Source organism: Carettochelys insculpta, chromosome 19 (genome assembly GCF_033958435.1).
Source record: "Carettochelys insculpta isolate YL-2023 chromosome 19, ASM3395843v1, whole genome shotgun sequence".
In the NCBI taxonomy this organism is placed as follows: domain Eukaryota; kingdom Metazoa; phylum Chordata; order Testudines; family Carettochelyidae; genus Carettochelys; species Carettochelys insculpta.
In genome coordinates this window covers 11159957-11184836 of record NC_134155.1, presented here as the reverse complement: position 1 = coordinate 11184836, position 24880 = coordinate 11159957, and the positions used below count along the sequence as shown (strand labels likewise).

At 40.9% G+C, this 24880-nt stretch overlaps 1 protein-coding gene across 2 annotated transcripts in view; it reads right to left on the bottom strand.

Annotated features, from left to right (window-relative positions):
- NLK (nemo like kinase) overlaps positions 1-24880 on the bottom strand; it is a 131335-nt gene that overhangs the window by 31581 nt on the left and 74874 nt on the right. For both annotated transcript variants that reach the window (XM_075013874.1, XM_075013873.1), the window contains exon 3: positions 22416-22471. In XM_075013874.1, the coding sequence (XP_074869975.1) occupies positions 22416-22471 (56 nt within the window). The remainder of the gene's footprint in view (positions 1-22415; positions 22472-24880) is intronic.

Genomic DNA, 24880 nt, shown 5'->3' with positions numbered 1-24880 from the left:
CGCTGCCACTGCCCTGGTGGAGTGAGCCCAAGGCAGGGCCAGCAAAGGAGTCTTTCGAAGTTCGCAGCACATTTTTATACAGGACACAATGTGCTTCGAGATTCTCTGTGAAGAGACACCCTCTCCTTTTGACCTGGGAGCGAGAGAGACTAGAAGTCTGTCCGTTTTCCGGAAGGACTTAGTTCTGTCTATGTAGAAGGCCAACGCCCTCTTCATGTCCAGGAGATGTAGGCGTGCCTCCTTGCTGGAGCTGTGAGGCTTAGGGTAAAATGAGGGTAAAACTATGGGTTCGTTAAGGTGGAACTCTGAAGAAACTTTCAGAACAAAGGCTGGGTGCAGCCGCAAAGTTACCGCCTCCTTTGAGAATACTGTGCAGGGCGGCGTTGCCATAACTGCTGCGAACTCACTCACCCCGCGAGCTGACGTAATTGCAAGGAGGAAGGTTGTTTTTATCGTAAGGAGACATAGGGGAACCGTGGCTAAGGGTTCAAATGGTGGGCCCGTTAGCGCGCTGAGCACCAGGTCCAAGTTCCATGATGGTGGAAGCAGTTTCTGAGGGGGGGTACAGGTTTACCAGCCCCTTCAGGAATCTGGTAACAATAGGATGGGCAAATACCGTGGGCCCCTCCTCTTCATGCCAAAAAGCAGATATAGTGGCGAGGTGGACCTTTAGCGAGGATAGGGAAAGCCCGCCCCTCTTGAGGTCCAATAAGTATTTTAGTATTACCAGTATAGGAACGTCAAGGGGAGCTAACTGCTTGGCAAAACACCATGCAGTGAATCGAGTCCATTTCTGCTTGTAGGTCTTCCTGGTGGAGGTCCTTCGGCTACTCTCCAGGACTTGCTGTACTCTATCCATACATGTGCTCTCTAAGGAGATGAGCCATGGATTAGCCATGCTTGTAGGCACAGGCTTTGAGGGTGTGGGTGCACTATGGACCCCTGGGCCTGCGTGAGTAGGTCTGGCGCCACCGGAAGGGGGAGCGGTGGGCGGTCCGACATGCGCAGAAGCAAGGGGAACCATTGCTGTCGATCCCACGTTGTGACTACTAGAATCATGCAGGCTCTCTCCCTTCTGGCTTTCTGCAAGACCTTGTGGATGAGCACTGTGGGGGGGAAACGCGTAAAGTAGAGGGCCCTTCCATGAAATCACGAATGCGTCCCCCAGGGACCCCCGCCCCAATCCTGCCCTGGAGCAGTACTGGGGGCACTTCTTGTTGTGCTGAGTGGCAAACAGATCTATCTGAGGAAACCCCCATGTGTGAAAGATCGGTCGTAGCAGATCGGAATGGATCTGCCATTCATGCGTGAGTGCAAAGTGCCTGCTCAGCTGGTCTGCTTTCACGTTGTGAGCGCCCGGCAAATACGAGGCTTTCAACGTTATATTGTTGGCGATGCACCAGTTCCACAGCCGGACTGCTTCCGCACATAGGGCACGGGATCGAGCTCCTCCTTGTCGATTTATATAAAACATGGTGGAGGTATTGTCTGTATTGATCCCAACTACTTTGCCTTGTATGTGGTCTCGAAAGTGTTTGCAGGCGTTGAACACTGCTCTGAGCTCCAGTATATTTATGTGCAGTGACTGTTCCGTAGGGGACCATAGTCCTTGAGTCACTTTGTCGCCGATGTGAGCTCCTCATCCTATGTGGGAAGCAACTGTAGTAAGAAAAATAGAGATTTGTGGTTGGTCAAAGGGTACGCCTGTCAGCATGTTCTTGGGGTTTACCCACCACTGCAGGGATCTGCGCACCTCTGTTGTGGGCAACACCACCCTGCGGACAGTGTGGGATGCCGGCTTGTAGACGCTCGCCAGCCAATGTTGCAGGCTGCGCATATGCAATCTGGCGTTCTGCACCACAAACGTTGCCACCGCCATGTGGCCTAGCAGCTGCAAGCACGTTAAGAGCGGCACCTTGGGGCTGTATGTAATGACTTGCACCAGCGAACTGATGGAGCGAAAGCGGGCGTCGGGTAGATAGACCCTTGCTGTAATAGAGTTTATATGTGCCCCTATGAACTCTGTCTTGTGTGGGGTCGGTCTTGGACTTCGCGAGGTTGATGACCAGGCCCAGCGAAGAAAACGTGTCTGCTGTTATGCGTATCATGCGTAGTACCTCTGCCTTCGAGGCCCCTTTCAGTAGGCAGTCGTCCAGATATGGGAATATAAATACCCCTTGTCTGTGCAGGTAGGCTGACACCACTGCCAGGGTTTTGGTAAAGACTCTGGGGGCCGAGGAGAGGCCGAACAGAAGAACCTTGTATTGGAAATGCTCCTTGCCGACCCTAAAACGGAGAAAGCGTCTGTGTGCCGGGTGGATCGTTATATGAAAATACGCATCTTGTAAGTCGAGGGCTGCAAACCAATCTCCATCGTCCAGTGCCCTGAGTACACAGGTGACTGTGATCACCTGAAAATGTTGTTTGCGCAAGTACCGGTTGAGGCCCTGAAGATCTAAGATGGGCCTCCAGCCTCCTGTTTTCTTCTCTGTAAGGAAGTATCGTGAATAAAAACCTTTCCCCTGGAATCGCTCCGGCACTCTTTCCACCGCCCCTGTGAACATAAGATGGTCCACCTCCTGTTTGAGTCTCGCCTCGTGGGAAGCATCCCTGAGGTGGGGCCTGGGTGGAGGTTTCGGCGGTGGGAGCGACTGGAAGGGGATCGCATAACCCGTGGCTATGATCTCCAGTACCCATTTGTCTGTGGTGATCTTTTGCCATTGGGGGTGGAACGGTTGGAGGCGATGATGGAACATTAGCTGGGGATGGCATTGCGCGATGGTAGTGATAGTGCAGCCCTCGACCCGCCCGTCAAACTTGTTGCCTTTGGGCCTGCCCCGAGGATGCACGGCTTTGTTGGGAACGTCGCCTAGGAGTTCTATACTGTTGCTGCTGTTGATGTCGCCCTTGGTCGTCGCCCCGTTGGTACTGAGCACGCTGTGGTTGGTATGGGTGTCGTCTTTGCTGAGGGTAATACTTTTTCTTCCTGTATGGAGGGGTATAAATACCCAGGGTTCTGAGTGTAGCTCTTGAGTCCTTACTGGAGTGAAGGACCGAAATCGGTTGAATCTGCAAACAACTTCTGCGTGTCAAAGGGGAGATCAACAATCTTCGCCTGCAGATCCCTCAGGATACCCGATGTCTGAAGCCAGGATTCCCTGCGCATGACCACTGCTGTAGCCGTTGAGCGTGCCGCCATGTCTGCCACATCCAGGGCGATTTGGACTCCTGTCCTCGAAGCTGCATAGCCCTCTTGCACAATCGCCTTCAGCACCAGCTTCTTGTCTTCCGGAAACGAATCCATGAGAGAAGTAAGCCTGGAGTAATTGTCGAAATTATGGTTCGCTAGATGTGCTGCATAATTTGCCACTCTCAACAGCAGGATGGAGGAGGAGTATACCTTTCTGCCAAACAGCTCTAGCTTCTTGGCATCTCTGTCCGTACCCCCCGCTTTGCACTGGGAAGTCTTTGATCTCTGCTGAGACGATTCTACCACCAATGAATTTGGTTGTGGGTGACTAAAAAGGAACTCCATGCCCTTCGCCGGGACGAAGTATTTCTTATCCGCTCTCGTTTGTAGGTGGAGCAGAAGCCGGGGTCTGCCATATGGTGGTGGCTGACTCCATGATGGCTTCGTCGAGCGGGATAGCGATTTTGGATGAAGCCGGGGGTCTCAGATTTTTGAGGAGTTTGTGATGATTCTCCTGTACTTCCGCCGTTTGGATGCCTTGCGTGAAAGCCACCTTTTTAAACAGCTCCTGAAACTGTTTGAGGTCGTCCGGTGGAGCAACATCCCCGGGGGCCGTAGCCTCGTCGGGGGAGGACAAGGAGGAACCACTAGGGTAAGCCTCCCTCGAACTCTCAGGGTCTTGCGGTCGGTGGTACACCCGCTCGCTAGAGGCTTGCGAAGGAAAGTCTCGGGGTTCCAAAATCAACTCCCCTTGAGACAGCTGTGTTACCGTCCCTGTCCGAGAGTGTCCGCGGGGGTATTGGACGGTCGGGGGGGACCTGCCCCTAGGTGCATGCCTGGGGTGTCTATGCCCAGCATGGTAAGAGCGACCATGGCAGCACGGGCATGGTTCCTGGGATGGAGACCTGGACCACTCTCGGGGTGTGTACCCCTGGTGTCTGGGAGAGCGAGATCTCCGCGATGATTCAGACAGTGGTGAAACTGGTTTGTGATAGTACTCCAAGGGATCCAATCCCAGAAAAGGCGAAGGTGGCCCAAGCCATGGTGACACTGGTTGGAGGAATGGAGAAGGAGGCTCTGGGTAGGCTGAAGGAGACCCATGTCTTCTGGGTGGCATGCGCAGCATAAGGGGAGGGCTTGTTGAGAGTAGCATTGCAGCCCTGTCCGGAGAAAGGCTGCGGTGCCGGGTTTTTGCTCTTGCCTTACCCCTGCCCTGCAGGGCTGGCACCGCCCCCTCCCGTGCCGGGGATCTCAGCCCCACTGTCAGCGCCGCACTCGGCACGCTCAGCTGCGGTGCCGCGCGGATAACGTCCTCCGGTGCCTGCAGGCTGCATGCCTGTTGGCCCTGCACCGCTGGCACCCCGGGGGTCGGTGCCGCTTGTGGCAGTGCTGCCAGTTCCGGCGCTTGCCTGGCCGCCGCTCTGGGAGCTGCGCGTGCCGGCTCTTTAGTAATCGGAGGCTCAGCTTCTGCCACGTGCGCTGCCGCTCGTTTGGATCTGTGGCTGGGGGCTGTGTGCTACGCCCGTCCTGCTCGCTGTGACCGCCGGCAGGGATTGGGCTGGAGAGAGCTTCCTCCATTTCTGCACCGAGGGAGTGAGGGAAGCCACCTTCCTTTTATGGAGCCCAGGGGGCCCCTCCGATCGAGGCCTCTCCGGCACGTTGGGCTGGAGGGCCTTATCAAACAACAGCATTTTCAGCCGCATTTCTCTGTCTTTTCTGGCCCTGGCTGTGAGCTTTGCACAATGGGAACACGTCTGGGTAACGTGTGATTCCCCCAGGCACCTAATGCATTGACTATGCCCATCGGAGGCCGGCATAGCTTTGCGGCAGGACTCACACTTTTTGAATCCTGAAGAGGACATCACGGTGAGTCTGAGTTGTTAATAGGGTACTTAGCACTAGATTTGTGCCTGTTCCCCTTTCGCGGACCGCAGCCTGCCGCGGCCGGAGGCCTACTGGCCTTCACGTCCCCGCGTCTTCTCCGCTCCTCTCTCTCTCTACTAAATCTTTATATGTTTTTTCCTTTCTTCTTTTTCTCCTTCTTTTTTTTTCCCCCAAGAAAAAACCCAACAGTTTACACTAAAAAAACTCTAACTAAGCTGACTCTGGCCGTAGCCTGAGCAGATTCCTTCTGCAGCCGATGGCGGTTGAGAAGGAACTGGCGGGGACCGGATCGCACACATGGCTGGGGACGTGCAGGGGAGTGGTGCGCGCCAGCGCATGCGCGGTCTGGGAGAAATTGCTGAAAAGTTTCTGATCTGCGGCGCCGGGGCGAGCCAGACACCTATTGTGGAGCACCCACGGGGACACTCGAAGAACAGTAAACTCTTTCATATCCAGCTATCCCAGGGCAGGGAGGTTGCCAGCTATGAAAACATGCTGGTTAGCAAAGAGAACCTGGGGAGGCATAGGCAGTGCTCAGGAGAGACAAAGCAGCAGGATTTCTAACAGGGCCGGGGGAACGCCAGTAACTCTGGAGAAGGGAAGCCAGCCAGTGCCAGGTGAATGCTAGCAGCTACGGGGAGGGAGTGAAGTCGGAAGCTCCAGGACCAGGAAGATGGCTGGGGTGGGGAAACACCAGCAGCACTAGGGCTGAGGTGAAGCCAGCAGTGCCGGAGCTGGGAAGCCGGCTTGGCCGGGGTGCAGCCAGCAGCACGACAGTCAGGAAGCCAGCAGTGCCAGGGCCTGGGTAACACCAGCAGCTCCAGGGCTAGGAAGCTGATTGGGCCAAAGGAGAATGGTGGCAGCTTCAGGAAGCTGTCTGGGACTGGAGGAACTCCAGCAGTGTCGGGGCCATGGGAACTTCAGCAACCCTGGGTTTGGGAGTTACTTCCACGCTCAGTTTTGCTCTCAGAACAGAAGGCTGCATGTTTGTGCCGGTTACCTGAGAGTTCCGGTTGAATGAATACCGGATAAGAGAGTCTGCCGTAATCCCTGTCCTATAGAATATTAATAAGGAAAGAAGTCTCAGCAATCTCACATTTAGACCAAGATGAGGCTACCATGTTTGGGTGGCAAGTTATGGGGCACACAGATCAGCAGAATATGAATTCACAAGGTCCTGAGGAAGTAAATGATGGAAGATGTGCTCATCTTCTCTGTTACTATGAGAAAAGGTTTCAACAGTTTATTTGCTAACCAGAGAAGTCCTTATGATTTTCACATTTTCACGTTTCAGGATGCCCTTGAAACAGAGACAGGAATTCTCACAGCCACTTTTAGCACCTTGCACTTATTCTTAAATTAGGATCATACCAGCTCAATGTCTGTTTCCTCTTGCCACTTACCAAATGCAGTAACCCTTTAATTATAAATTTCATACTATACTTATTTCACATTAACATGCAAAACAAGAAAAGGCTAGTCTGGTTAACAATAGTGTAAGAATTAATGGAATAATCTCTCATGAAATTAATATTTCTATATACCCTGATTTACAGTTAAAAATACATATGTCCTCCTAACCCACTGTAAGGATTAAAGCATGTGAAGACTGGCAATGGAATCACCCTTTATTGCAAATGGTCATGGGCACTGTTCTTCTGGTTGGCAGAAGTAAAACGTACAGACTACCTGATACTCAGTAAAAACCACTTGTCTGAAAAATTTCTTATTTAGCTAGAGGTATGATAACTGAAGATTCATCCACCAAAGGCATGGGAAAGGAACAGACAATTGAACACGGCCTATGGTATTGTGATAAATGACATCACCTATTTTAAGATTACTTTCTAAATCCCTTCAATAATATAATTATTTACACTCAAGATTAAATGAATGATGTTTAAAATGGGGAATTCTTCAAGTGCTTGTATTACTATTCACTTGTTGCAGTTTACAGTTCTGATAAAATACAGTATTCATGTAAGGCTGAAGTGCAACCATGCATAGAAGTGGAAGCAATGTATGAAGCAGTATAAATTAGGGAGCTGATTATTTTTATGGATGACAAACTGATAGACAAGTGACCAATGATTTTTTTAAATAAATAGTTTCAAAGACTGAAAGTGAGAACATGTGATATTGAAAACATGACAAAATATCGTAAAGCATTCCTAGACCACGTTAACATTTTAAGACTTTCCTCTCATTATGCAATTTCTATTTGCTCAACAATAAATTATAATCCTTTAGTCAATATTTAAGACAAAGTAGCGAGTAATGATATTTGACACAAGTGAATTTAGGTGTGGGAAAATTATGATCAAATAAATACTTGATCAAACACAACTCCTATAAAACTCTTAGTTGTCCAAGACTTAACATTTTTCAAATGCAGGGTGGGCAGCACAGCTATTGTACAGTCTTTCCAACAGGAGAATGGTTTTGTGAGCACTGTATTTTACTGCAGAGCTCTCATTTTTACATGCAAAATCATCGTAGCTCCACGTGTGCACAACTGGAATTTTACAATTCTATTTGCAAAAAGACTAAATAAATCTACACTCATTGTTTACGTATGTGCAACAGGAAAGAAAACCATTACAGTTAAAGAAAGAAAATGTGTGTGCAGTACTTAGGTGACAGAAACAGGACTCATGGTATATGTACGCATGGGTTGGGAGCAAGTAAATTAAATGTACTTGGGACTAGCCTGTAAAATGGATATTAACATCACCTAATTTGCAGAAATGTTGTGAAGCTAATTTGTAAAGGGCTCAGATCTTCAGATCAAAAGAGGCTACCAAAGTGGCAAGTATTTAACTCAGAGATTCTCAACCTTTATTTCATAGTGAATCACTTCTGACAACAAAACTTACTACACATCTCCCACAGACTGAAATCTGAGCTCTGCTGCCTGGGAGTAGGGAGGGGGCAAAGCCAGAGCTCCACCATCTGGGGAGGTGGGGATCAAGAACCAAAACTAAAGCCCAAAGACTTCACCCCACGCAGGGGGGCCTGTAACCTGAGCTCTGAGGCTTTGGTCCTGGCTGGCAAGGCCTGGGCTTCTACCCCACACCCATCAAGTCAAAGCCAGTCCTAGTGACCCCATTAAAATAGGGTTGTGACCCACTCTGGGGTTCTGACCCACGGTTTGAGAACGACTCACTTTACTCATCATGGACCTGTCTCGTCCTTTAAAGCACTGTTTCTCAACCAGTGTTATGGCACGCATGGGGGCGCACTGAGGTCTTGCAGGGGACACATCAACTCATCTAGGCCATGTCTACGTTACAGTGATCTTTTGAAAGATGATCTTCCGGAAGATCTTTCAAAAGAGAGTGTGTCCACGCACAAAAAGGCAGAACACAAGAGCAATCTGCTCTTTTGAAAGACTGCGTCCACAGAACCCCCGTTCTTTCAAAAACTCGGGCCAGGAATTGAAAAAATCTGGCATCATGAGAACTGCTCTTTCAAAAAAAAGGGCCCCCAGAGCATTTAAACACACTTTTCTCCAAAAGAAGCTCTCTGAAGAAGGCGCTCTTCCTCATTTTGGAGCGGAAGAGGACCTCTGGAAGAAGTGCTGCGTTCTTTCAGAAAAGTGCATTTTGCGTGTGAACGCTCCCCTTGTTCTTTTGGAAGAGGGCCTGATTTTCCAGAAGGACTTGCTAGTGTAGATGCAGCCTTAGATATTTGCCTAGTTTTACAACAGGCTACACAAAAAACACTAGTAAAGTCAGTACAATCTAAAAGTTCATTCAGATAATGACTTGTTTCTACTGCTTCATGTGCCTTACGCTGAATGCAAGTAGAATATTTCTATTCCAATTCATTTATTTGAAAATAAGATGGTAGAAATCAGCAAATTTTCAGTAGTAGTCTGTGTGATTTTTGTATTTTTTAAGTCATTAATTTTTAAGTGAGGTGCAACTTGATGCTGTGCAAAACAAATTTGACTGCTGAAAAGGGTACAGAACTCTGGAAAGGTTTAATGGCACTTGTTTCAAGACCTCAGCTTACCTTACGACCATGTTTCTCAACCGGTGGTAAGTAAGAGAAGTCTGGGGGTATTTATAGTTTTTTAAAGGGGTACTTGATTTAAAAAAAAGGTTGAAAGACATAGCTTCAAAATGTATATATAAAGTTAAACTTTCAGGAAATTTTAGGTGGCATCAAGGTGGTTACTACTAAATCACCATTTTGGAAAAGCTGACAAGTAACTTGATTAATGTCCATGTCACCCATTTAACCCAAGTTAAAGCAAAGAAAAATCCTGAATCTGTTTTGCTGGATATTTTACAGCATGTATACAAACCTCCCTAACTTTAAACACATTTTCTAAATAGAAAGGGCTTCATATTCACACAATACTAAGGAAAAACCTCACAAAACCAACATTTAGCTACAGTAAAATAAAATCCCTATAAGTAGAATGTTCTATTTCCATGTTATACAAACAATTTTCAAATATAAAACTAGGCTAGTTACTTTTGATCTATGTTCTCTTAGCTAATTCATGTGGCTTACAAACCTTTCACACAGCAGTGGTCAGTGGTGTCAGTGACATTCATACAGGCGTGAACTGGTATCACTGATCAACAGGAGGCCTGCTTGGTGGAAACCACTTCCATGAGAGTCTGACAAAGGTTTTATGACATTCATGGCTCACAAATCATGCTTCCTTTGTGCCCATATAACTAATACGATAACAAAAATCTGAAAATTTAAATTATTCTCAACTCAGGTGTCTGTCTGAGAACATATTTTAAAAGCTGCACCTATCTGAAATTCTGTCAAGAGACTCCAAAAATAAATGGCAGGGTGGTCATAGTTAAAATGACATTTTCTCTTAACTGTTGATTCAGCTACATAAACTTCAGATAATTTACTAATTAGTCAATGACTGCATAATTGGGGAGACGGAGCAAAAGACCCCACATGACTATGGTTTATTATTTAGGGTTACCCTCTTTGCTATGAATGTGTACTTTTATTTGGCTTCCAACTATAAATCTTTTGTAAGTGGAGTGTATTTGTGCATGTAGGTGGAAACTTCTAGGATTTATATTTTCAATTCCAACTGATACTATGAAATCAGTTTTTCAGCTCTTGAAACAAAGTTTTCTTCAGTTTTCCCAAAGTACTCTAATATAAACTAGCTTTCCACTCCATAGCAAAGCCCCTCAGAAAATACAGAAAGGGAAAAAGGCAAAACAGTGTATCGGTTTGGAAATATCATATTTTCAACAGATGCAAGCTGCATGGCGTATTATGCCACAAATGGCAGATTTCAAACACTTAAGAAATACGGGAACAGAAAGGATGAGGAATGATGGGGGAAAGGAAAAGATCAAAATTCAAAGAGCAGAAGACTGCTGTATGACATTTTGAGAAGGTCCTGTGAAAGAATGGGCTTGTTTACATTAACACCCTCCTTCAAAGGGATGATGGTAAGTAGGATGTTGGGAGTTTATTAATGAAGTGCTGCACTGCATATGCAGCACTTCATTAAGCAAATTTCCCCCCACGCGGCAACTTCCAAGTACCAGCTCATGTCTAGCCGTGGCTCACCCACCACTATTTCCAAGTGCCGGGGCAACTTCGAAGTTCCTTTAACTCCTCAAAGGGGGAGAGGAGTAAAGGAGGGGGGAGAGTAAAGGGACTTTGAAGTTGCCTTGGCACTCTGAAGTGCCGGCGGGTGAGCCGCAGCTAGACGTGAGCCGGTACTTCCAACTTTAAAACTTCGAAGTTGCCATGGGGGGGTGGGGGGTTTGCTTAATGAAGTGCTGCATATACAGTGCAGCACTTTATTAATAAACTCCCAACACCCTACTTACCATCCTCCCTTCAAAGGAGGGCGGTAGTATAGACAGACAATGAGAGGACAGAGTATTCTAATGGGCACTCATAGCGTGACCAATCATCCTTCTTACTGTCTCACTGGGAGCTGGAATAACTTTTAAATGATGCATGTACCCAGCTCATGCCTCATGAAATGCTGTCAGAGAGTTGTTAAGAAGGAATGGGAAAGTATCTTCCTGCATCTTACCCAGAGTATTAAAATCAGTTCAGCTTGACACATGAGATTGACAAAAAGTGACAATATTGTTAATCTTTGGCAATAAACATTTATCGGGAAAATCTTCAGAGAAAGAATGACTTTAGAAGCCTGCAGTCATTATTGGCCATGAAGACGACCATGTGTCTTTGTCCAGTTACAGAATTCAATACAACAAAGATTAGAAAGCAATATTCTGGACTGATATTAGAAAAGTGGTGTACTATAAATTCAGATGTTGCAACAATCCTTCAGTACTACAGGGAGGGTATACAACTTATTATGACATTAGATTGCCATCTTCTTCATTTATAATGTGAGCTGCTATGTTGTCAAGATGTGTTGTTCAACATTTGCCATCTTATGACTAAATATTTCACACTAATATCTAGTATTTACTATAGAAGACAGATTCTTGCTCTGTATTTTACATAGGGATTTAATATCTTATTGCTAGATTCCTAGTTTGTTACTTAAAATCTTTACATTTATTCTTGTTTTGATTTTATTTCGTTAAAGGTTACGGCCCTTACAATAAAATTTTCTAAACATAAGCTGGTGAAACAAAATTAAACTATTCAATAATGCAATAACATTCACTAGAATTAACAGATGTGAATCCTTACAGGAAAGTGAATTCTTAGATTCCTCTGACCAGGTAAATGACTGGCTCCTATGCATATTTTATATAGGCATACATTTGAAAAAATGGATACCTATGACATTCTACCAGTTGGGTAAGAGCTGAGGAATATCATAGCCCTAGAATGAATATCTAAAGATTTGAGTAATATAGATTCGCTTTCTGCACAACAGGTTGTTGTGTATCACACCCATGCCCGTTATTATGGGGCTATGCCATCAACTCCAGCTCAGAGATGGATTAACTTTGGGGGAAAAAAAGGTGGGGGTGGAAACAGAAAACATTGCTTCTGCAACTGAAAATAAACCCAGTAATGTTAGGAAGGTACTTTCTGTGCCATTTTCTCTATAAAAATATAGAGAGAGCGGCAAATGCCTCAAACATTACCTAACAACGCCTTTATATCTGACTCCTCAGTAGTTTAGACTGGGACAATTATATCAATACACAGGAAAGAGATCTGAGCGTCCATTATAGTTTTTAAAAGCAAAAACTTGCTTGTTACAAATTTAAAAGACTTCCAATATATTAAAAAAAATAGAATTCTGAGTTATAAATAACTTGCAGAAGTTAACCTCACTAGACTGTGTAATAAGAGAGGAACATCAAGATGATCATAGTAATTATCTCATCTATTTGGAAAATTTTTCACTGCTTCCCCATTAGGTTTATTCTAAGGACTTACATTTATCTGGGACAAATGGCCACCTCCCTAGACCTCTCTTTAAATACAGAGTACATGCTTCACAAGCAGACACGTTAGACTACTTCCACCCATAATTTTAATATTGTATTAAATAAAGTATCCTCCAATAAGGAAGAGTACATAAAAGTAGAAACAATTTGCATCAGACACGAAAGAATGAGAGCCTTCTAAAATAAACACCCTACTACATACACCACACCAAAATTACATCAAATTCATGTGTACTTGATGGCACTCCTGAACAAGAGTTCTCTCCCCTCTTGTTTCTAATCTTATGACCCTACTTGTTCAATTGGAATCAAAATAGCTAAATTAACACACATAACAAGTTTTTAATAGTTGTATCAAAATAGAACACCAACTGAAATAAGCATTAACACATACAAGCACTAAAATAACTGAAGCTGTGAATTATATTTAATTATTCTGTTACATTTAGTTCTGGGTAAATCAGGCAAGCCCTTGGTTTTCAGAACTGTAAGGCAGCCTCCCGTAAACATTTTAGCAGACAAACCCATAGCCTGACCTTCTATTCATTCCTTTAGAGGAGTAATCCAGCTGTTAGGTATTCAGGCCTTAAATTCACTCACCAGATGAGTTTGGGATTTTGCTTATTCACCAAGGAAATAAAAGATTCATCCAGATTGTTTTCGCCAACATCTCCATTTCCCAGGAAAGCTTCTACATTCCCCATCTTAGAAGTTTCCTTGGCAAGTGGAATGAATTTAGCATAACATTCCGTGGCACCTGATCATTAAACTTCACTTTCTGCAGCACAGGTGCACATCTGCAAAAGTGTGCTGTTACTGTTCTTGGCAACAGTGAAGCAATTAATTCTATACAACCTCAAAGGAAATTCATATTCAGACATTAAAACAACATTCCATATTAAATAGACTGCAGCTAAAAATGGGTTATTAGGACTACAATTCTCTTACAGTGACCTACAAAGTGCACTTTAAAAATATGGAATGTTTCCTTTTACAAAAGATGTCTAGAGTTTAAAGGTACATATGAAAATTCAGGGGATGATGATTCTGCTTTTTTCTGTTTTTAAACTTCAAAAATGTCAAGAATGCCAAGTCTGGTCTTTAGTTTTGCTGGAGGATTCCTTTTGAGGAGATGAGGGGATTGGAATATGCTGTGAAGTCTTATATCTTAAAAACCTTCAAAAGTTCTGTAGGACAAAGAACCAGGATCTGCATTTTGTGATGAGATTTATACCCTCATTTTTATAATACGCAATACATAACAAGGGAAATATGGTACCTGCTATTTTCCTCCCTTTCGGTCTCTCAGCAAAGCCAAACACTTCGGAAATGGCTTCTCTTTACCAGAAGGCGGCATTGCCCACTGACATTCCAGGTATTTACCAGGAGCTTGACAACGTGAAGTCCTAAGTGGAAAATCCCTATAATAAACCACTATACCAAAGACCAACCAATCTCTTGAAGCACATCCGTAAGTATCAAATTCATGTTGGATTAGCAAATTAGTTTACCAAAGTAGTTACCACCTAGAAAATGTATGGTGTTTTAAGGAAAAGGAGTTGGTGGTCACAGTTTTATTGTTACTTGTTAATTTTTCATAAGTTTGACATCTTTAAAAAAATTCAAGTTCCATTAACAGAAACTACTTGAATAAAAACATTCAAAACAGATTTTAGGTGGACTGAAACCAAAAACTAAAACCAATCTTTTTAAAAAGTATGATTTTAAAAAGCAAATGTGAACTGAAGCATTGAACGTAACAGGTTTTAACGAAGTACGTCCTTTGTCCCCTCTGTAGGGCAATCATTTCCCTGGAAAAAAGCAATCATGCCACATGACGTGTAAGTTTCATACAAGCAATACAATCCAAACATCAAGAAACCCAAATTAAAACTCCTCTGTAGAGTTTTATAAAACACTATAATAACAAATTATTCTTAAAATCAGTTAAATTTATGAAAAAGAATGACTGTTCTTTCACATATAGAATTGTTCAAAAACATCTATATAAAAAATTATGGTTACCCAATTTAAATATTCCTGATAATACAGTCCCACAGAGGAAGCAATCCTTAACCTAGATCTGATTTATAACCCATATGACTCATAATAAAATGAGGGCATTTAAGTAGTGCAGATAACTGAAACCCAATTTATGAAGATTATTTGTCTCAGGCACTGCTGTCCACATGAAAGAAACAGTTATGCACACTGATGGGAGTATTATCTATTGTTCATATGAAAGAGCCAAGAGTAAAGTATATCCCATCTTTGGAACCAATAACTGAGTATGAAATAGAATATCTGCATGCATTTCAGTTAGAATCAATGACCTTGAAATGTGTTCATAGTTTTCACAATTTATATATTACATTTAAATAAAACTGATTATTTCCCAAGCAAAATTAATCAAAATTAAAAAAAAAATCTGACAGTTTTCAACTGGTCAAAAAATTATTAAACTGCTCAAAAATAGAAAAAACTATGAATTGATAAGAGAGTAAAACAGTGTTTCAATAGCCCAGGAATACTTCATAAAACTGATATATTCAAATTCCAAAGAGCTCAGTTAGAGGTTGAAACTGAATACAATAAAGCTTCCTGTAGGATAAGCGGAACGTATAATACTGAATTAATCAGTTTCAACTTTAATGTTATTGTGTATGTAGGTTAACACCACGGAAAAATATTAGAACATCTAGTTCTCAATACTCATGGATGTTATTACGTGTAGAAATTTATGGTTTTTTTTTAATATAAAAATATAGGAAACCAAATCACTTCTCCAATAAAAATATTTAATTTGTGTACATAAATGGCTACATCTACACTTCCATTTCTCTTTCAAAAGAGGAATGCAAGTAAGGGAAACTGAAAACGCAAATGAGGCACTGATTTACATATCTTGTGCTTCATTTGCATAATCTTTTCTTGGAAGAGATTTGTTTGAAAGAAAGAAAGCAGTGTAGACAGAGCTCTTTCGAAAATATGCCAGATGCTCCAGAGGATGTGAAAAGAACAGGAAATTATCAAGTGATCCCTCCCATCACCTGTTCCCAGTTTCTGACAGGTACTACGGTCACCATTCCTACACATCTTGGCTAACAGCTACCAAAGGGCTGATTCTCTGTGAAGTGATTTAGTCCTTTTTTGAAACCCTAGTTAAGTTTTGCTCTTTTACAACATCCTCTGGCAAGGCGTTCCACAGGCTGACTGTGTGCGCGCAGTGTGAAGAAATACTTCCTTTTTTTTTTTTTTTGAACCTGCTACATATTAATTTAATCTGATGACAACACCCCCCACCCCCGATTCTTTTGTTACGGGAACAAGCAAATAACTTTTCCTTATTCACCTTCTCTATACCTGTCTTGGTTTTATATCATATCATCTCTCTCCTTAGTCTCATCTCTTCCAAGATGAAAAGTCCCAGTCTTTTTTATCTCTCTTCATATGGCACTCATTCCAAACCCCTAATCCAAACCTCCTTACTCATATTCACATACACAAAAACCAAAAACTGACGAGCCAAAGCAACATTTGGGAGTTTCGGGGGAGGGGGAGGGCAGAATCAATTAAAATTATCCCCAAATCTTGCATACAAGATAAAGGTGTAAAGCCATCATATGCACTCATTTAGTATAGATCACTTCCTTACATGACCAAGGCTATATGAGATTATATTAACCTCACCAATTTTCAGTACAATAAGCACCACTCTCTTAAGGCTCTGCAGGTTGAAAGTGTTAGGATACTAGAAATGAGGAGAAAACTAAGAAATCTAACTTTCACTTGAATTCATTAATTCATTCTTGAACACCTTTTTCTACTTATGTTTTGTAATTAACAAGTGCTATTTTATTGAGGTTCTCTAAATAAACCTATTGTTTTCATAGTCTGATTCTAGACCACAACACACTACTTTCTGCCTGAAGGCAGTGCTTGGTTTTCTTGTTTACAAGATGGAAATGCTGAGTGACCACTTAGTTTTATGCCACATTGAGATGTAGGAACTGGCCACTTATGAAAGTTGAGAAATATTTATGTTATCTTGAAAGTTACACTCAGAGAAGTACTGCATTCCATGTTCTGAGTATATGGAAAATCCAGGGGAAATAGTCAATCCTGTTTGAGAATTAGGTACTCGTAACTCTCAAACATATCCGGTAAAGATTTCTATCCCTGATGCATCAAATAAACAAAGCCTTACTTTATACAAGTATGTGTCACCAAATCATTACATACAAAGCCTTATATTTTTCATATTCTGACCCAACTTCACAAATGCTTTTAAAATCGGCTGTTTATTATGAAGGTACAAATTAGCTTTCAGTTTTCTTAATGCTGAAAGGCAATACAACAAAAGTAATACAACATACCGTAAGTATACGGAAAACCCATCTCAATCCAGACAAGTCTAATGAAGCATTCAATATTTTAGGTAAGCAATTTCTAAGCAGCAATTCCATGGGTGACTTCACCTCTAATTCAAAACACAGAGAAAAATCTTCATTGCAATGGTAGCTTTGCAAAAGGGTGCACAATGTAATTTTTAGCCACAAATGATTTTTCCAGTTTAGTAAAAAGGACTTGTTTTTCCATATCTCCCTCCCAGCACTCAGGCATCAGCATGAAACATAACCAAGCCAAAGGAAACAGACTGTTAAAGTAAGATAACTTTGAAAAAATTAACCAGACTGAACAAAGACACTGAGAACTAACTTAATAGATGCTGAAATAGGAAGTTATGGCTTGGTATTTGGTTGCATGTTAGAGCAATGCTGATGGGAAAATAACCTTACTTTCCTTGGAACATTTAAGGCACGATCATCTTTCTTTTTGTAATCTTTTGAAAAATATTTAAATTAATCAGAAAAATAATTGATGACATTTTATCTTAAAGTTTCTAGCTATAGTTTTGATATGAGGAAAACTATTATTTTTATCTGCTACAAGCCTATTAACTATATACAGTAAAAGCCATGTTATCTAGAACACTGGTAACCGGCACATTCCATTAACTGGCAAGCTGGGTAGCTGCCCTGGTGCCGGCTGTCCTGCCAGGACCAACTGCTGTGGAGCCGTTCCCACAGCCTGGGCCAGCTACTGTGTTGCAGCAACACACCCCACCCAGTGAGAGCCAACTGAGGGGGACCAGTTCCTCTTGATGGGGCTGGCTGCCACAGGGCAGCTCCCCCCAGCTGGAGCCAGCTGACTGGGGTCAGCTGCACTGTTGTAGCAAGGCAACTCCCTCAGCCCTTAAGAATGGTGCACGCCCTCCTCCCTCCCTCACCAGTTGCCAGCTTGACTAACTGGCAAATTTGATTATTTGGCAATTCCTGTTTCCCAGGGATGCTGGATAACCAAGCTTTCACTGTGAATTAAATGCTACTTGCTTGGTAGATATCCTTACAACACACTATAACAATCACTCTGGCTAAGAGTACACTCCAAAATGTGACAGAGGCAGGAATGTAACCTAAAATTAGTACATGATGAGAAAAAAAGGATATTAAACTTTTTCACAGAAACTATCAAATACCGTGCCATGACTAGTTGACAAATTAGATTCAATGGTGTGAAAACACAAAAGCAAGAAGATACCATTGTCTCCATGAAATGTGGTGTTTCCATATGACTGACTTTTCCCTCCACTAAAACTACAAGTGCAATGCCCTACAGGCACATATATTGACAATACAGAGATTTTCTTTCTTTAGCTGTCTGTGGGAGCCATTTATCTAATTATTTCCCTACCAAAAAGATACATAAACTGTAAAACCAGCCAAAAAATTCCATTTGACATTTAAAATGCAGCTTCTGAGTAATCTATTCTAGCAGAAAAGAATTCTGTTCCAATGGAGGGACAAATCCAGGTAGCCAACAATTAGATGCAAAGGTTAGATGACTTTTACTGTAGGGTGTGGAGCTCTGACTAATGTTACATTTGGCCTAATTAGCGACAGTTTAGCTCCAGACAGCTGCTTTGAGAGATAAACAGGCACACAGTTGGGTACACAGAACTGGACAGACAACCTTCTGTGGCTGGCTAGCTGGCTATCCCCTCAGAGGTGGAGCTCATCCACTGCCCATAGGATTGGCTCCCATCTTCAATGCACTTGGAGACCAAGGAAAAGCATCCCGACACTTCCCCATCACTGCATTTTCCTGGCATTTGTTCCACGATAGCAAAACTAACAGTCTGATCCTACAAAATGGGAGAGCTCCTCAAATTCTCAGTAAACTTTACTTTAACATAGAAATGTTTAGCAGTCAATATTATAAGTAATTGGGAAAAAATGGAGGAAGGGGAATTTCACAAAAATTTCTGCAAAATCTGAAATCCTACCATATTTTTAACTTCAAAATTTTGAGCAGATATAATTGGTCCAAAAATTGGAATAATTTTTCACAAAAATCTTTATTTTTCCAATTTCTTTTCTGAAAACTTTAAGAACTTCAAGTTGATCAAATACATTTTAAAGATCAACTAAAAGATAATCTATTTTTCAAGGCTGTACTCTGAAGAGGAAATCTCCACTACTCAAGAGACTGAAAAATGGGCTGGCTCCTCAGTACATATCCACAAATTTGACTTTGCTTCAAAAAGCAGCAGAGGAAGCTGAAGGCCTGCTATCAAAATATGGAGGTCTTTATGCAAAAACAGTTTCTTAATTTTACAAGACAAACAAACAAAGCCCTAGACTTGCATGCATGTGCACAACCCTCCACCGCTATATGTCTATAAAATCTTCCGTTCACCGGGAAACACTCGAAGAACAGCACTTAAACGTAGGCGCCCGCAGCATTTTTCTGCTTGGGAGAGCAAAGCTAAAGCAAACAAACAAAGTTCAGTCCACAAACTGATGACATTTTCAATTATGATCTTAGCAAATAAGGAATTAATAGAATAATCAAATTAGAGACATACTGGATTGTGCACTACCAAAAGCAAGGGGAAGGTAAAGAATATTTATACAGGGATGCCAAATGGACAAAGCTGATATTATTTTCAAACTTCCATTCTTATTAGGAACAAAGAAGAAAGCTAACCTCTGCTAAACTATATTTAAAATTGTGGCACACAAAACTACTCACTCACCATTTTGTTATCAGAAAATATGACCACGTTATATCACATACACAAAAAAATTTTGGACGGTATTCCCCACAGCCTGCATTTAAATGTTTTTACCCTGAAAAGATTTTCTGCTGCTCTCAATTTTTCACTTAATTGGTTTCAGACCAAATTTTAACAGTGGGTTTTATGTAGTTTGCTTGTGTGAACAGTTATCATTCAATTTAAAATAAAGCAGCTTTGGTGTTGACCTTGGATTCCTCTATCTTCCATCACTATGAACTTTGTTTCTTATATAACAAGCTTCAGTTAGTAAGCCTGTAAGTTTACAGTTGTTGAAAAAAAGCCAAAAAGAGTAAAATGCTGTATGTTTCATAACTACAAGGACTTTAATTCTGTCTAAAAGTTAGCACCATTTCAGCTAAGATTTATAACAAGCTTCCACTAGCAAATACGGAATTAAAAATGTGAACAAAACCCAGTAATGTTTCACAGTTTTCCTGAGGCACATAGTACATCAGCACTGATAGCCATTAAAATTATGGTAATACAGCTGAGACCTTCTTTTTGGCGTCACAAATTTAAAATATTATAATAGAAGGTTACACAATGCTTCCAAGGCGAGCATTCATTCTGAATTCGCAGTTCAGATAAGCTTTTGATTACACTTAAAGCCTTCATTGCTACAGCTTGCAAGTTATAGTAGTTTGTAAGATTGTATTATGCTTTAATCCTATCAACAGGTACCACCTTTATGCTCACATATACATAATGTCTGTTACACAGAGTAACTTTTTAAAACTATGTATTGATTAAACTGCTCATTTAATTGACATTCTAGTTTGCTTTTCCCTTATTGCAACTGAAAAAAATAAAATTATCTGAACATGACCTATTGGTGGGACACTGAGTACTGAACTTGGATCGTGACAATCCATTAAGGACACTAAAGTTCTATTATTTAATTTAAAACTTCTATGTTGATGTTCGTTATCCTGACAGATTAAAAAGACGTAAATGCGTCAAAGATAGTTATACAAGATACAAATTAAAAAACACAGGCACTGTAGAGTTAGTTAATACAGTTAACAAGATACATAACACAGACAACATATATTGACCCGGTTGGAAACAGGCGAGTTTCTCAAGAGTTGGTGGATAATTGTCCCCAGGGTGGCACCTACAAAGGACATAAGGTTGTGGTCTATGGGTATACCATAAGAAACAGACTGTCTCTGAAATCAAAGCTCCATAAGAAGGGACAAGGACAAAAAACACTAACATTAAAAAGCCCACTTTCTATAGATTCTTCTTTACGAAATATTAACCAATGATTTTAACTTTTACATCATCTAAATTACTTTTGGCTTAAAATACCATTTACCTTTTAAATTTGAAAAAAATATTCTGCTAGTTATTTGTGCTCCCAAAACATTCTAAATGTTTGTAAAATTTTGCAGTTTACATTACAGAAACGGTGCCTGATGCATTACTTGCCACTGGAAATATGTTAATAACCAAATCCCATTGTACATTGCTTCCCTTATTTACTTCCCTGTTAAAAGCTGTTGAAAACTTTCATAAATATTACTCATAAATTAACATTTTGTGAATTAAATGTGTAAATTAGCTGTCAAATAGTAATAGATTAGTGAGATCTATGTAAGCATAAAATCTTTTTGGGGTCTCTAGACCTGCAAGATGGCTAAGTTTTGCTAAAAGGAACAGAATTCTTATTTTAATCAATCTTTGGTTCTGAAACCAAAAGCTTAGTACTATGTTCTTTTTGTGCAAATCGCTACTTACACACTGTGGTGATGGGCACTATACAAAAATCTTCTATTAAAAAGGCTAAAAATATTCTAGAGCTATATTCCATATAATTCATTTGTGTATTAAAGCAAATGAGCGCTAATAATAATAATGCCTAATGGTTTACACTTCCCTCTAATATAAAAGAACATGCAACTAAAAGGTCACAGTATGTTCTCAGTACACTTACTAACTTCTAAGCCTCACATCGTTCCCTCCACCTGAAAAAGCCACCCAATAAAACATAAAAATTTTACAATACATATGCATGTTGTTCATAGTTCTCAAGTATTGCTTATGAAATAAAGCAAAACTTCCAGTTGTAACCCATGCACCTAGTGTGTTTCACTTTCCCATGTAATAGCACTTAGACCACTTACACAGAGAAAGAATGAGACTTCTCTACAGTCTTAGCTGAGAGCCAGCTGGCTTTTTTAACTCTATCTGTAGAGGCTCATGCACTAAGTTCTAGAGGGCCAAGTTTTGAGTCTGCCTGTGTACAATGATCTGAGAAATATCTTATTTTGTGTAATCTGTTATAGTATTCATGGTTTCTTGACAAAGCTATGCACAACAGCATATGTACTCTTTTGCGTAAAATAAGGGTAAACAATGTATAATTTCAGCTGGCATCTGTTTTCTGTTTCAATATGAGACCTAAATAATGGACACCACACACAACTAATTGCATAGCAATATCTCTAGAAATTCTATATTCTGGTATGTCTCATCACCACTCGTGTTGAGTATAGGAAGATGGGCATTTATAGGAATTTTTTTTTTAGTGTTACCTAATAAACACAGACCAACAAAGACCACCTTGGAAGTAATTTTTAAGACAGAACTTGGGAGAACCTATTCTTCTCCTGTGATAACATTAACCAACTATTCTTGAATGATCAATTCAATTGATGTCACAAAACTACTCTGAAACTATGAAAATTGGGCCCAAGTTCCAATTCGCTAAATAGAGGTAAGATACTAAATCAAAACACTTGCAAATTTGTAGTCTAAAGTCACACACCTACCTCATTTTTTTTTTTTTAAATATTTAGGATACATTTCTTCAAAGTAGTCAATGTGTGGAGGCTGGAGTATGTCAAGGGCGGAGAGTACCTACGGAACAAAAAGTAAGACAATTTTACACGAGAGTAAACATAATTCTTAGTCACAGTGAAGCAAATACTACAAAGGCAAGATCAGCTTGTATTTTGTCTATGGTTTAAAATGTGGGAGATGTCCTGTTAATAGGTATGACAGATGGAACAAAATTTTTAAAGGATGATGAATTAAGATTTCAATGTTTAATACTGGTCTGTCCCATGAATTAGTCCTACTTTACAGCTGGAATAATTTACTTATTATTTATTCATTAGAAATACCTAAGAAATTTTTCTGTATCTACCTACTGACATCGCTATCTGTCAATGACCTTATATTTTACTTGTAGGACTTATTAGTCTTATTCTACCCCACAAACTTTAGGCTGGTTCTTCATCCTTGGAGGACCTCTATAAAAAAGTGAAAGTAGTCAATCTCCAAAAATTTGCACATTACTGCATTTTATATCATATGACAATACTGTGAGATAATGTATGCTGTATTCTGTCAACTCACAGGACACCAGGAAAAAATTTGCACTTGCACAACATAAAGCAAGGCACACTGACTTCAAAAAGATTGTACTGCATGCAGTACATCTAGAATTTAGCCCATGTCTTTATTTCTCCTAACAAAATCATCTTTTATTAAATGTTTATTTTTCATCTTGTATAATAAATACAAAATCAAAGAGGAACAACTTCCAGTAAAATACAATACTTTTTGGATTTTAAAAGATGGTATTTGTTTATAAAACAAATGCCTCCTATCAAATTTCATGATCAAAGACATTTTTAAGTTGAATAAACATTAGAGTTTAATTTCAAGTACACATAGTTCAGTGGTTTGGCCACTGGCCTTGTAAACTCAGGGACAGTGAGTTCAATCCTTGAGTAGGCCATTTACAGATCTGGGGTAAATATGTTTTTAAAAAAAAAAAAAAACACCTGTCAGGGATGGTTCTTGGTCCTGCGAAGAGCGCAGGGGGACTGGACTCAATGACTCTCAAGGCCCCTTCCAGCTCTATGAGGTACGATTCCCAAAACAGACAGTTCAGATATCAGTTCTATTCAAATACAACTTGGAAATTTTGTACCTTATCAAAAGATATCGGGCGCATCTACACTTGCATTCCTCTTTTGAAAGAGGTATTCACATGAGGGAAATCAAAAATGCATATGAGGCATAAATTTGCATGTTCTGTGCCTCATTTGCATATTCCAGCTGCTCTTTTGAAAGTAAACCCATCTTCAAAAGAATCCTTCCCTTTATTTAATGGGAAGAAGGATTCTTTCGAAGATGGGGTTTACTTTCGAAAGAGCAGCATCTACACTGGCTTTCTTCTTTCGAAAGAAGCTCTTTCAAAATTAGAATATGCAAACAAGGTGCCAAATATGCAAATGTATACCTCATTTGCATACCTCTTTCGAAAGAGGAATGCGATTGTAGACACACCCATCCTGTTTTACATTTCATGCAATATTGGATAAGTGTGTCCACTGAGAAAAATAAAAAACCTTCGGTAATCTAAAATTTTGTAGACAGGAGAACCACAACATTTTGAACCTTGGTAAAGTAAGATAATATTTTTCTCCCATATTGCCTTTTAGGTTGCTGCATAAATGTTATACTTTGAATTTTAGCCATACTGTTTCTAAATTAACACATTAGTTTCTAGATTAATTCCTCTTTGAATTATATTATATTAGGGTAAACATATATACATGCAACTCCCACCCAAGTTATATGCAGTTAGTGCACAAGTTTGCCCTCTTTTTTGTTTTTATGAATAGGAGTGGGAAGTCATCATCTCTTATCACAAGCTTTATTTTTCACCAAGGATCTGCACATTCTGTGGGACCGTTGGCAAAAGTATGCAGTTACCAGGAAGTGATGGGAACTCACTTCCTAACAGGGTGGTTAAAAATTGATTTTTTTTATTAAAAAAAATCAGATAAAAAAAAAAAAATCAATAAAAATACTAAATTTCTCATTTGAAAATAACAGTTATAATTAAAATCTAATCAAACATTTTACACATACTCTTAGGCTAGTAACAGCCATGCTAGTCTATATATTATGAAAACAAAAAAAGGAGTCCAGTAGCACTTGAAAGACTAAAAAATAATTTATTAGGTTATGAGCTTTCGTGGGACAGACCTACTTCTTCAGATCATAGTCATACCAGAACAGACTCCATATTTAATGCACGTAGGCGGTGTTTACACTAGTCCCCTTCTTCAAAAGGGGCACAGTAATCGGCCTGAGTGGAAAATACTAATGAAGTGCTGCGATGGATTTGCAGCACCTCATTAGGCTAATTCTCCCTGCAGTAACTTCGAAGTTGCAAACTTTGAAGCACCGACATGTTGTGTAGCTGCAGGCACTTCAAAGTTGTGTGGGCACTTTGAAGTGCCTCCGGCT